Genomic DNA, 14,003 nt, shown 5'->3' on the forward strand with positions numbered 1-14,003 from the left:
TCCATTTCTTCAGTTCACAGTAGGTAGCTTCCACCAGGAGTACCTGTGATATATTTAACCACATGCAACAGAGTACAACCATAACACAATTCATGGAAAATAAGAGTATCTAAGCTTTAATAAATACTGGCAATCATCTTTGATAAGAATAAATCCCTGTTAAGAGTGATTTTCCCTTTGGTACAATAGAATCTTATCAGGACTCCACAGAAGAAAGTAACTGTTAGAGATGAAGATGTATGATCCACCAAATAGCGCACCTGAAGGAGCACACTACAATGGTTTGGATGTAGAGGTAGCCAGGTAAAATTCTGACCCACAGCAACTTCAAAACAATCTTCAGGTAGGTCATAGCAGTTTGATTCAGAATGTTTGTTACAAAGCAGATTTTTGAAGAAATCTTATTGTTTTAACATATGTTTCTAGATAGAGTCTAAATTCTTTTAAAAAGTGTAACCCAGTGCAAAAAACAATGGTATCCTTTAAAGTAACCTCCATTGGGGTTGACTGGAGCTAAAATTGTCCTTATTTGGATGACAAAGATAAAGGCCTGGAGTTTTGCTTGACATGAGAGCCTCTCAATCATTGTGAAAATGGCAGAGGAGGTCAAAATCCGAAGACCTTTAGGGGAAGTCAGGTGGCCTTCAGGATTGTTAACAATGGACAGGAGTGTACGTCGTGCACAAACGCATTGTAACTATCAAGAGTTGTCAAGAGGAACAGTCAAAAATGTCAAAAGCAACTGTTAAGGTGTCAAGGCTTTTAATACGTCTCTTGCTATTTCACTCTGTTGACATAAGCCTGAGGGACATCATTACTGGATTTGTGCTGCAGGACTGATATCACAACCTTACATTATCAACGTGGGGTGACTTTCATTTCACAGTTTTACTGACAGCTCCAAGTGGTTATAGACTATTTGAAGTGGATCTATGAATGCCAATGCGTGTTTTTAAGGGATCGCATACTTGAATAAAAACAAATACTTGTTTGTTCTTTTATTGGATTGTGTAGTTGAAGGAATGTAAATTTAGTGAATAGGGTTTTATTAATGAGAGTTTTTAAAAAGTCTGCAGTAGACAATTAGTACTTTATTTTATTTTATTTCAGCATGGTTTCTGAGATCTTAAAAGGTATGGATAAAGTAGACGTGAGCGGATGCTTCCTCTTGTGGGGCATTCTAGAATGAGAGGTCATAGTCTTGGGATAAGAGGTAGCAAATTTAAAATGGAGTTGAGGAGAAACTACTTCTCTCAAAGGGTTGTGAATCTGTGGAATTCGCTACCCCAGAGTGCAGTGGATGCTGGGGCAGTGAGTAAATTTGAGGATCTAGGCAGATTTTTAATTGATAATGGGTTGAAGGGTTATGGAAAACGGGCATGACGGTGGAGTTAAGGCCAGGGTGAGATCAGCCATGATCAAATGGAGGAGCAGATCCGATGGGCCAAATGGCCTAATTCTGCTCTTATATCTTATGAACTATAGCAGAGACTGGGTGAGTTGGCATGGTATGTGTAAGGGAAAATGGTGCTGGGTGGGGTGTCATGGTTTGGCAGGAGTTGACAGTAATTTGGCATAGAGATTACAAATGGCCATGAGGGGTGAATGGAGAGCATAAGTTGGTTGAGTTTGACGGGGACATAGTAGGTGGGTAGGTGCTCATAGATTGGCATGAAGGAATGAGGAGTCTTGGAGGTGCAGAGAGGGGCACATGTTAATAATAATAATCGCTTATTGTCACAAGTAGGCTTCAATTAAGTTACTGTGAAAAGCCCCTAGTCGCCACATTCCGGCACCTGTTCGGGGAGGCCGGTACAGGAATTGAACCTGCGCTGCTTGCATTGTTCTGCATTACAAGTCAGCTGTTTAGTCCACTGTGCTTAGCCAGCTCCTATTCACGTAATGTCCGAGGGGCCATAGGGAGTGGGTAGAAGGCGTGGGTTGTCATGGCTGGGGACATGGGAAGTGTGGTGGGGGTGAGGAGTGAGGGCTAGTTAGCGTTTTTATTTTTTAAACTCTTTGACAAAGTGCAGATGCACTCGCATAGATCATCCACATTGTTTGTCTCGCTTCTGCACTCATTTGGGGTCGTCTGATCTAATTCCCAGAGAACCCTATCGCCCTAGAATTAAAATCCCAACGTCTGGGTCACTTCTCATGGGTCAAATTTGTGAAGCTGGGAATTTTCCTGACCTGGGAGTGAAAATTCAGGTCACAGTTCATCATAACCTGCTGAATCTTAAAAACAGGGAACAAAGACCCTTCCCTTCAGAAGAAAATTTGCAACGGATTTGCAGTTACCCATATTTGATGAACACAGTCTCAGAAAACACTGCACATTTTGGAAATTAAAATTACATTAATGATGCAATAGGAAGTTGGACTTAACTGTAAAACTCTAAGGTATCTATTAAATAAAACATGGTATATTGGGAACTTTATTTTAACTAAATAAAAGATGATATTTAATAAGTGCATTATCATAGAATAATGCAAAAGGTTCAAATAGTTTTGGTGAACATGGTAATCGCTTCTATATACATAAAGAGCCTTGGGAATAAATCAATTTCCTATATATTCAATGAGGCATCATTGTTAGGTGAACATTCTCTAATAAGTGAGCTCTTATTTTTGCTTTTTTATTAAAAAAGATCAAGTTTCTAAAGATCAATACTCTACTTCTAACACTTAAACACTACTTGTTAAATAAGAAATTTTTGCAAGTTTAAGATAAAATGTTAGATTCTTTTACAGAAGAACTTTGAGGACTGAGCTATTGACTTCTGTAAAACGAATTCTATGCTGATTATTAATTCATAGACAGATACAGGACTCCTGGTATGTCCCTGCACAACTCAATTTAAGTTGGACCTGTGTACTGTCAAGTTCATGTAGATTGCATTATTGGAAAGTATGTGAGAAGTTAAAATGCTCCCTATCATGTTTTTATGCTTTTTTAAATCATTTTTTTTTAAAGAAAGCTAACAAGCAATGATAATTTGTGATTTTGTTTCACAACACTACTACTGTTATAATTGACTAACATACAAATACATTTTCCATTAAAAAAATCAATGCAGTCCATCACAGGCATATCAGGATATAATGTTCATCATGGAGCATTACAGTCCCATCATTTCATGGCAGCCATAAGTACAAAAAATTGTTTTAAAACAACTGTGATAAAATTACAGGCCACAATCCTCAAGCTCAAAAATTTCACAGTACTGTTACCAACAGTATCCCGCCATCTACTAGCGTCCGCTATCACTACACAGATGCAGGTATTTCAGGAAGCAGAGCATTGTGGTTGAAAGTTCATGGAGAACATGGTGTCTTTGGCATGATGATTTAGCTGTATGCGGTTGGTTTATTTCACATTAATTTTGGAAAATATTTGCCTCAACAGATGCAAGATTAAATGATATTCAGTTGCCCTTCAAAAAAATATATCTGCAGAATGATGTGTCTGGTAGGGATCCATGCTTTTGCCTTCCTTCTTGAGTTTGTGTGTCTGTGTCCAGTGAACTTTCACAGGGATCTGAGCTTCACATTCCTCTGAGTTTTTTTTTGAAGGAATAATGTTGAAAAAGAGATGCATTGGATCCACATCCACATGTGCAAAATAAAAAGCATGGATTCTCATGTTTGCTTTTGTCTTTTATTACAGGAGAGCAAAGTAATCATCTGTTGAACAAAATGAAAAGTTTTGTTAGATATATTTTCCAAGTGAAAATAATTTTAACCCACATTTCAAAATCTGTTTCTACTATATATACACAACATGGCCAAAGGCCACTGCTTTAATCTGTTTCATGCAAGGTGTTCCTGTTAGTCATGGGAAGCATTATTCTTCAATAATACCATGCAAACTGTGGATGATAAGGCAGTAATGACTCATTGACAACAGAGAGATCATTATAAGACGTTGCTGAATATACTATCCATAATTTATAAGCAACAGAGCTATGAGTTCATTATAAAGGTTCCGCTTTATGAGAGCTCTCACACTAAGGGTGGGAATTAACTAAATGGGAACATAGTTCAACAACAAGCATGTTCAGCCGTGTTTCCTGGGACTCATAGCGTCAAGAAACCCAACGCTGTAAAACAGCATCCGGGTTAGATAGGAGGCCTCAGCAGGGAACGCACGGCTGAGGCTGCACAAAGCCCCATTTTGTGCACTGAGGAGCTTCGCTCGCTGCCCCCCCCCCCCCCCCCCCCCCCCCGCAAGCCCCAACGCACCATGGGCAGGTCCTCCGCCCCGCACTCCCCCCAACACCCACACAGGGCACCTCCGGCCAGATTTCCACCGTGCAAAAATGGCCAGCTTGGCACCTTGGTAGTGCCAGACTGGCACCAGGTTGCACTGTCAGGGTGCCAGGCTGGCACCAGTGTCCAGGTGTCACCCTGCCCAAAGGCATGCATTTTGGGGCTTCCGATCCCCTGGGAGAACCCCATATGTGCCGTTCCATCTGGTCCCCGTTTGTGGAAACCAGTACTGAACGTCGATCGCCTGAGGTTGCCAATGCAAAGGGGATTGATCCCAAAGCCTCTAGTACTTCGGGAAACTGCACATTGAAGTGAGACTAGCTGTCTCGTTTTAATATGTATATTTGCCTAAAGGTGATCCAGCCCACAATGGGTGGGATTTACCTTGCAACATCTCGCGAGATTGCCTTCGATCTGGTGATGCGTTGCGAGCAAGGTACGAATTCTCCACCACCTGGGAATCGGCGGGGGCGGGAATTGCGCCGCGCCGGTCAGCGGGCCCCCCGCGGCGATTCTCCAGCCCACGATGGGCCGAAGTCCCGCCGCTGAGAGGCCAATCCCGCCGATATGGTTTAAACCACCTCTGGTGGCGGTGGGATTGGCAGCGCGAGCGGGCCCCCGGGGTCCTGGGGGGGGCACGGGGCGATCGGACCCCTGGGGGTGCCCCCACAGTGGCCTGGCCCGCGATCGGGGCCCACCGATCGGCTGGCGGGCCATTGCCGTGGGGGCACTCTTTTTCTTCCGCCCCCGCCATGCCCTCCACCATGGCGGAGGCGGAAGAGAACCCCCCTACCGCGCATGCACCGGTGGTGATGTCAGCGGCCGCTGACGCACCGGCGCATGCGCGAACTGGCAAAGGCCATTCGGCCAGCCCCGACGCCGGACGTCAAAGGCCGTTGCCGCTGGTTTTGGCGCGGCGCCAACCACTCTGGCGCGGGCCTAGCCCCTAAAGGTGCTGAGAATTCCGCACCTTTGGGGAGGCCCGACGCCAGAGTGGTTGGAGCCACTCCGCTACGCCGGGACCCCCCGCCCCGCCGGGTAGGGGAGAATCCCAGCTCAGAATTCTAAAACATTCTAATGGGGGTGGAATATAAACTTCAAAATTACCTCACTTTAACATCTATTGAAGAGGTGTGGGATTGGATAGCGTGCTCATTCAAGGGCTGGTGCCGACTCAATGGGCCGAATGGCCTCCTTCTGCACTGTAAATTTATGATTCTACGCAAATTCTCATTTACTTCTGTTTCATGTCCCTGAACAATCCCTACCCAGTGAACTCTCCAGTAGCCTGCTTCCAGTTGTTGACCATATTATTCAGTAGCCTACTGATACCATCCGATGCTCCTTTCAGCCACTGACATGCTTTAATGTGGAGCTTAATGAATGACTATCTGCTTCCAACTCCAACTTTTGCGAGGGGTTCGTTGGCCTCCCAACCACGCGGAAACCCCCGGGCGGGAGCCCACCACCGGCGGGACCAACGAATCTCGCCACCAGTGAAATACCGGAGAATTTCAGCCATTATTTCCCAGCATCCTTAACCAAGAAAGTCTCAGTCTCTCTCCGAATTGATGCACACTGTAAAACTCTGTCACTGTTTATTGATTTGCCATTGTGTTCCCCCAGCTCCTTTTCAATCTGCGGGCCCTGCTCTTCCATCTGGATTTTTCAATTAAACCGAACTGAGTCTAGGAACTGTGGTCAGAAGCCCACATCCTACATGGAGGTACAAACCCACCATGTAACCATGCAGTCTTTAGTTTTCATTAATGTTGTTAGAGTGCAGCCACTTGCATGTTCCTCAATAACCATGGGACTGAGTAAAATCCTATCAACCACAGACTGCTTTCCCGCCTGTTGGAATGTAGCAGAGCATCAATTTACGAGGAAGCACAAACTGTTCTTCCTGCTATTCATCATGAATTAGCTTGTGGATTTCAAAACATTCACTCCTGACAGATTTGATTAATTGAAGAGGCAGCAAATCTCTTCACATCCATCTTTACTGTGATACATTTGTGTTTACAAGGGTCGCAGAGTGAAAAGGGCAGAGTTCAAAGGCTGTTTTAAATCCTAAATTTATGTACAGTGGCCGGTTTGTTTGGCTGTTGTGAATTTTTGTGACTCTTGTATAATCATAGAGCAGTCCTTCCTGAACATTTTCCTGGTGTGACCCCATTTTAATGATCCAGGCTGCCTGGTGGATAAGTTGAGGCCTGAGCAGGTAGGGGAGTGGTTTGTTTTAGCTCCTGGGAGTACGGATGCTATGGCTCCTGAACAGGGGTTTGCGGAGGCCATGTTTTTACTAATGAACAGCTGGGATTAGTGTTGCAAGATTGAGAAACAATTTCTGAAATCTAATATTAAGGAGGTTATAGCAGGTTAACATTTAAATCTCAATGCAATCAGGCAGTCAACATGATTTTGTGAAAGGAATTCATTTTTGACAAATTTATCGGAGTTATTTGAGTAAATAACAAGCATCATGGATATGGGGGAATCTGTGGATGTGCTGAATTTAGATTTCCAGAAGGCATTTGACAAGGTACCACATCAAAGGATATTACGCAAAGTAACATCTCAAGGTGTAGTCGTAATATTTTAGCACGAATAGAAAATTTGTTCGGTAACAGCAAACAAAAGTTAGGCACAAATCGGTCATTTTTGGATTGGCAAGATGTAATAAGCAGAGTGTCACAGGGATCAGTGCTGGGACCTCACCTATTTACAATTTCTATCAATGACCTGGACTAAGGGACCAAATATATGGGGCGGGATTTCCCCCGCTCTATGGTATGCTTTCCGGCGGTGAGGCGGCTTGCCATTGGCTACCAGTGGGATCCTTCGGTCCTGCCAATGTCTACAGTGTTTTGCATAACACGCCTCTCTCACCAGCGGGGAACCTTCAGTGGAACCGGAAGATCCCACTGCCAGGAGGGGCTGGAAAATCCAGCCCATGGCTGCTAAATTTGCTGGTGACATAAAGATAGGTAGGAAAGTAAGTAATGAAGAGGACATTAGGGGCAGAATCTTGCCATCCCACCGTGTGCATTTGGTAGGGGGTGGGAGCGAAGAATCTAGAGGGAGCCAAAAAGTCAGAATTCCACCTGGGTAAAATCACTTTGCAATTCTCCCAATGGCAGATTAATGGTGGATCGGTCAGCCCACTGGCTGATGGCATGAACACCATTTGCATCTCATGAATGCTTACAGTTGGCCACCAGCATCCCGTCAGGCCTTCCAATCTTGCATCACGTGAAATTACATCAATCTAAAATGCAATTGCTAAAGAATGGTGTGGACAAAGCAGTTCTCAGTTCGTAAGAGACTTCGAGGAGAGTGCAACAACTTTCTGTCATAGTGCTGGACTGCTCCTGATGCGCTGTTCATTTGATGCGCTGTTCATCACCCTGCTGGGACAGGCTGGCTCTGAGAAGGTCACCAATACAGCACCGGGTTGCTGGACCACGGACTCTCCTGTCTAACTGAGTCAGACCAGTATAGCATCCGGGGTTGGGGAGTACAGGGGTCTCCTTTCCCTTGGTGCCACACATTAGTGTCTATCTGTACAGCACTGTGCTGTGGGATTCATGTAGTCACTGCATCAAAGGTGCAAAGTTCAACCAGGGCTGGAGTGCGAGGCGAGGCTGAGAGGGGTTGTGGTAGTAGCCTGACGAAGACAAGGGGGACAATGTGGAAGGAAGCTGTGCAAGGAAGTGGGGGGGGGGGGGGGGGGGGGGAGAGGACAAATAGTCATGATGGCAAGCAGAGGGGCAAGGAGCTGGATGAAGAAGATGAATAATGGAAGGCAGAGGAGAGACCAAGAGGAGGGAAGCTGCACCCCAACAAGCCTGAATGAAAAGCTCACAGCAAGGGTTCATAGGGACACCACATTGTTTACTGGAAGAGGATGCACAAAGACTCCCAATCCAGTGGGTAGAGGCCCAAGTGGGGCACGGGTACCTCACAGGTGATGGGCCCATGGGTGGGGGCGATGTGGAGGGTGGTGGAATCAAGGAACAGACTTGTTCTTGCTGTCGCTAATATTTTTCCTCTGAGTTGTTGACATCCTGCACAGACTGGTGAAGGCAAGTGGGCTGAAGAGAGTGGTAAGAGTGTGCTGGGCTGGTATTTAAATATGGCGGCAGGACCTTTGAAACCATCAGCTGAGGGAGGGTGGGTGGATGAATCAGCTGGCAGTCTGCCAGGTGATTTGGAGGAGAACTCGCCTCTGCATAATCAATGAGGCTCCAAGCGCAGAATCTGGCGTGGAATCCTACTAGACATCACCAGAGCCACCCACCAGGGCACATAGTCTCAGAAATGGGAGAATTCCTCCCAAGGATCCTGCAAAGTTAAGTGAATGGGAAGAAATTTGGCAGATAAGAGTACAATGTTTGAAAATGTGAACTTGTCCACTTTGACAGGAGGAATAGAAAAGGAGCATGTTATCCAAATTGCAGTGATTGTGGAACTCTTGAGGTACAGAAAGATCTGGGCATCCTGGTACATGCATCAGGAAAACGTAGTATGTAGGTACAGGAAGTGATTAGGAAGGCAAATGCAATGTTGTCATTTACTGTAAGAGAAACGGAATATAAACATTAGCATATTTTGCTACAGTTGTAAAGGGCGTTGGTGAGGCCACATCTACAGTGTGCAGTTTTAGTCTCCTGAATTATACAAAGATATAAATGTATTCAAAGCAGCTTAGAGAAGGTTCAACTGACTGATATCTGGGATGGAGGGGACTATTTTATGAGGAGGGGTTGTACAAGCTGGATCTGTATCTATTGGAGTTTAGAAGATTGAGAAGTGCTCTTATTCAAACAGACAAGATCCAGACGAGACTTGACAGCGGATTCTGAAAGGATGTTTCTACTCATTGCACAGACTAAAACTAGGGGACACATTTTAAATACCAGTGGCTGGGGTCTCCCATTTCAGACATAAATTAATCTTTGGAATGCTTTCCTGTTCTGGAGTCAGGATATATTTTAAAGGTAGAGGTAGATTGATTTTTGTTTAACAAGGGAGTGAATGGCTATTGGCAGTATGCGGAACGTGGAATGAGGCCACAATCAATTCAGCCATATCTTATTGAATCGCAGAGCAGGCTCGAGGGGCTGAATGGCCCACTGTTGGTTCCTATGTTTATCTGATTGAGCTCCTGAGCCGGGGGAGTGGGTGTTTTACTTCCCAGTGTGTGTGTGGGGGTGGGGGGGGGGGGGGGGGGGGGGGGGTGGGGGGGGGGTGGGGGGGGGGGGGGGGTTATGAAGATGGAGTTTTACATTTTTCTCTGGTGGGGGTAGATTGACCTGCTGAGTCAGGATTTGGTTTGGGTGGTCTCATGTTCAGAACCATGGTTTAGACTTCATGGTTCATAAAAAATGCCTTCCAACTCGGCCCATCATTCTACTCTCGGTTATCAGTAAAGTGATGGAAGGTATCACCAATAGTGCTATCAAGTTGCACTTTCACAGAAATAACCTCCTCACCGATGCTCTGTTTTGTATCTGCCAACACCACTCAGCCTCTAGCCTTATTACAGCCTTGGTCCAAAAGCTGGTTTAGCTCAGTGGGCTAGACAGCTGGTTTGTGATGCAGGTCATGGCCAGCAGCGCGGGTTCAACTCCCGTACCAGCTTACCTGAACAGGCGGCGGAATGTGGCGACTCGGGGCTTTTCACAGTAACTTTATACTTGTGACAATAAAAAGTTATTATTAAGTGGCCAGAAGAGCGGAATGTAACAAAGCCATTTTGTTATGATCATGGCTGATCATCCAACTCAATAGCCTAATCCCATGAGCTTTCCTCCCATATCCTTTGATCCCCTTCGCCCCAAGTGCTATATCTAGCTGCTTCTAGAAAACATACAATGTTTTGGTCACAACTACTTCCTGCGGTAACGAATTCCACAGGCTCACCACTCTCTGGATGAAGAAATTTCTCCTCATCTGTGTCCTAAATGGTCTACCCCATCCGTATCCTCAGGCTGTGACCTGTGGTTCTGGACACACCCACCATTGGGAACATCCTTCCTGAAACTATCGTGTCTAGTCCTGTTAGAATTTTATAGGTTTCTATGAGATCTCTCCTCATTCTTCTGCACTCCAGTGAATACAATCCTAACCGATTCAATCTCATCTCATACTCCAGTCCCGCCGTCCCAGGAATCAGTCTGGTAAACCTTTGCTGCATTCCCTCTATAGCAAGAACATCCTTCCTCAGATAAGGAGACCAAAACTGCACACAATATTCCAGGTATGGGCTCACCGAGGTGCTGTATAATTGCAGCAAGACATCCCTGCTCCTGGACTCTAATCCTCTCACAGTGAAGGCCGGCATACCATTTGTCTTCCTTACCACCTCTGCTGTACCTGCACGCTTACCTTCAACAATTGGTGTACGAGGACACCCATGTCTCATTGCATATTCCCCTCTCCCAATTTATGGTCAAATAGATAATAGTCTGCCTTCTCGATTTTGCTACCAAAGAGGATAACCTCACATTTCTCCTAATTATACTATATCTGCCATTCATATGCCCACTCACTCTACTGATCCAAATCACACTGAAAGATCTCTGCATCCTCCTCACAGCTCAACCTCCCATCCAACTTGGTGTCTTCTGCAAATCTGAGATATTACATTTTGTTCCCTCATCAAAATCATTAATATATATTGTAAATAGCTGGGGCCTAGCACCGATCCCTGCGGTACCTCACTAGTTACTGCCTGCCAGTTTGAAAAAGACCTGTAAATTCCTACTCTTTGTTTCCTGATTGCCAACCAGTTTTCTATCCATCTCGATACACTACACCAAATCCCATGTGCTTTAATTTTACACATTAATCTCTTATGAAATGAAATGAAAATGAAAATCGCTTATTGTCACGAGTAGGCTTCAATATAGTTACTGCGAAAAGCCCCTAGTCGCCACATTCCGGCGCATGTCCGGGGAGGCTGGTATGTGGGACTTTGTCAAAAGCCTTCGGAAAGTTCAAATATACCACATCACTAGTTCCCCTTCATCAATTCTACTAGTTACATCCTTGAAGGATTCCAGTAGATTTGTCAAGCATGATTTTCCCTTTCATAAATGCAAGCTGACTCTGTCCGATCCTGACACTGTTTTCTAAGTGCTCTGCTGTAAAATCTTTGAAAATGGATTCTAGAATTTTCCCCACTACTGACATCAGGCTTACTGCTCTGTAATTCCCTGCTTTGTCTCGACCGCCTGTTTTAAATAGTGGAGTTAATTCAGCTATCCTCCAATCTACAGGAACTGTTCCTGAGTCTATAAAATCCTGGAAGATGAATGCCAATGCATCCACTATTTCTAGAGCCACTTCCTTTAGTATTCTGGGAAGAAGATTATCAGGCCCTGGGGATTTATCAGCCTTCAATTTCCCCAACACCATTTCTCCACTAATATTAATCTCCTTCAGTTCCTTTCTCTCACTAAACCCTGCGTTCCCCAACACTTCTGGTATCTGATTTGTGTCCTCATTTGTGAAGACAGAACCAAAGTATGTGTTTAGTTGCTCAGCCATTTCTTTGTTTCCTGTAATACATTCCTCTGTTTCTGACTGTAAGGGACCTACAATTGTCTTCACCAATCTTGTTCTCTTCATGTACCTTTAGAAACTTTTACAGTCAGTTTTTATATTCCCTGCAAGTTTACGCTCATACTCTTTTTCACCCTTTTTAATCAATCCATTGGTCCTTCTTTGCTGAATTCTAAACTGCTCCCAATCCTCAGACCTGTGGTTTTTCTTGGCCAATTTGTCAGCTTCTTCCTTGGATGGAATACTGTCTGCAATTCCCCTTGTAAGCCATGGATTGGCCACCTTTCCCGTTTTACTTTTTTGCCAGACAGAAATAAACAATTGTTGCAGTTCCCCCATGCACTCCTTGAATTTCCTATCCACTGTCATCCCTTTAAGCAAGATTCCCAAATGATCATAGCCAACTCGTGCCTTATTTCATCATTTAAGAGACGAGGCAAAAGTGACTGTCTTTCACATCAAGGCAGCATTTAACCGATTTTGGCATCAATGAGCCCTAACAAACCTGAAGTCAATGGAAATCAGGGGAATACCCTCCACTGGTTGGGGTCAATCATTTCAGCTCCAGGAAATTGCTGTAAGAATTCTTCAGCGTGGTGTCCTCGAACCAATCATTTTCAGCTGCACCATCAGTTACCTTTCCTCTATCAGAAGTTCAACAGTGGGATTGGACGGCGATAAAACGTTTGACTGGGTAGAAGGGAAACTTGATGGCAGTATGGAACGGTTTGGGATTGGTCCCCGATTTGTGGACTGTGTATAAGGAGCCGAGGGCAAGTGTCGGCACAAATAACATCAGCTCGAGATACTTTTCTCTTCACTGTGGGACTAGGCTGGGAAGCCCTATGTCCACCCTGCTGTTTGCACTTGCGATTGAGCCGTTGGCCATCGCATTAAGAAGTTCGGGGGTATGGAAAGGGATAGTTCATGGGGAGGATAGAGCACAGGGTGTCCTCATATGCCGATGACTTGTTGTTATCCGTATCAGAACCGAGTGTGTCAATAGAGGGAATATCGGAGCTGCTTCAGTCTTTCTCGGGGTACAAATTAAATCTCGACAAGTGTATTTGTGGTGTCTCTGCCGGGGGTGGGGGGGGGGGCTGCCATCCCATACGGCACGGACTCACTTTAGATACCTCGGGTTGCTTGGGATTGGGGGCGGCTCCAGTAGGTACAACATTTCTAGTTTGGTGGGGAGAGTGAAAGCTGATCTGGCAAGGTGGCTGGTCTCCCTCTGTCACTGGCAGGTCGGGTGCAGGCGGTTAAAATGAACGTGTTGCCACGATTTCTGTTTATTTTCCAATGCCTGCCGATTCTCCTGCCGAAGGCAGTTTTTAGAGAAATTGAAGGAATGATTACCTAGTTCATATGGGGAGGGAAGGTGGCCAGAGTTAGAAAGGTGCTGCTACAGAGGGGAAGGCAGGCAGGGGGTTTGGTTCTTCCGGACCTGATGTATTACTACTGGGCGGCGAATATGGAGAAGGTGCGGAGTTGGGTCAGCGGGGTTCATTCACAGTGGGTCAGAATGGAGGAGAGTTCGTGCAGTGGGTCGGGATTGAAAGCACTAGCAACAGCGTCGCTCCCGATGGCCCCAGGGAAATACTCAGGGAGTCCGGTAATAATAGCTTCATTGAGAAATTGGGGGCAGTTTCGCCAACACTTCAGGTTGGGCAGGGTCAAAGGAAATGCTGATTTGGGGAAACCACAGATTTGAGACAGGGAGGTGGGACGGAAATTTTCGGAAATGGGAGGAGAAGGGGATTAAGACACTAAAATATTTGTTTCTTGGGGGTCGGTTTGCAGGATTGAAGGAGCTGGGAGCAAAATATGGGCTGGAGCAGGGGGAAATGTTTAGATACATGCAGGTTTGAGAATTTGCTAGGAAGGAGATACAGAGCTTCTCATGGAACCGGTCTCCGCATTGCTGGAGGTGGGGCTGATGACAGGAGGACTTGAGAAGGGGGTAGTTTACAGGGCTATTTTGGAAGAGGAGAAGGCTCTGCTAGAAGGGACCAAAGCATAGGGCGGAATTCTCCGCAAGGCCCGACGCCTTTGTGAAACCCGGAGAGGTTCATGACGGCGTCGGAGGCCGCTCCTGGCCCCCTATTCCCCCCCCCCCCCCCCCCCCCCGGGGGGGGGGGGGGGCTAGGAGGGCCATG

General features: G+C 45.7%; 1 protein-coding gene across 3 annotated transcripts in view; it reads right to left on the minus strand.

Annotated features, from left to right (window-relative positions):
• Window positions 1–1,417: 1,417 nt before the first annotated feature.
• Window positions 1,418–14,003, minus strand: part of LOC119962696 (ciliary neurotrophic factor receptor subunit alpha-like) — a 359,277-nt gene continuing 346,691 nt past the window's right edge. For all 3 annotated transcript variants that reach the window (XM_038790629.1, XM_038790630.1, XM_038790628.1), the window contains one exon: window positions 1,418–3,687. In XM_038790629.1, the coding sequence (XP_038646557.1) occupies window position 3,687 (1 nt within the window). In that variant the 3' untranslated portion in view covers window positions 1,418–3,686. The remainder of the gene's footprint in view (window positions 3,688–14,003) is intronic.

The sequence above is a fragment of the Scyliorhinus canicula genome, chromosome 3, assembly GCF_902713615.1.
Source record: "Scyliorhinus canicula chromosome 3, sScyCan1.1, whole genome shotgun sequence".
NCBI classification, from domain to species: domain Eukaryota; kingdom Metazoa; phylum Chordata; class Chondrichthyes; order Carcharhiniformes; family Scyliorhinidae; genus Scyliorhinus; species Scyliorhinus canicula.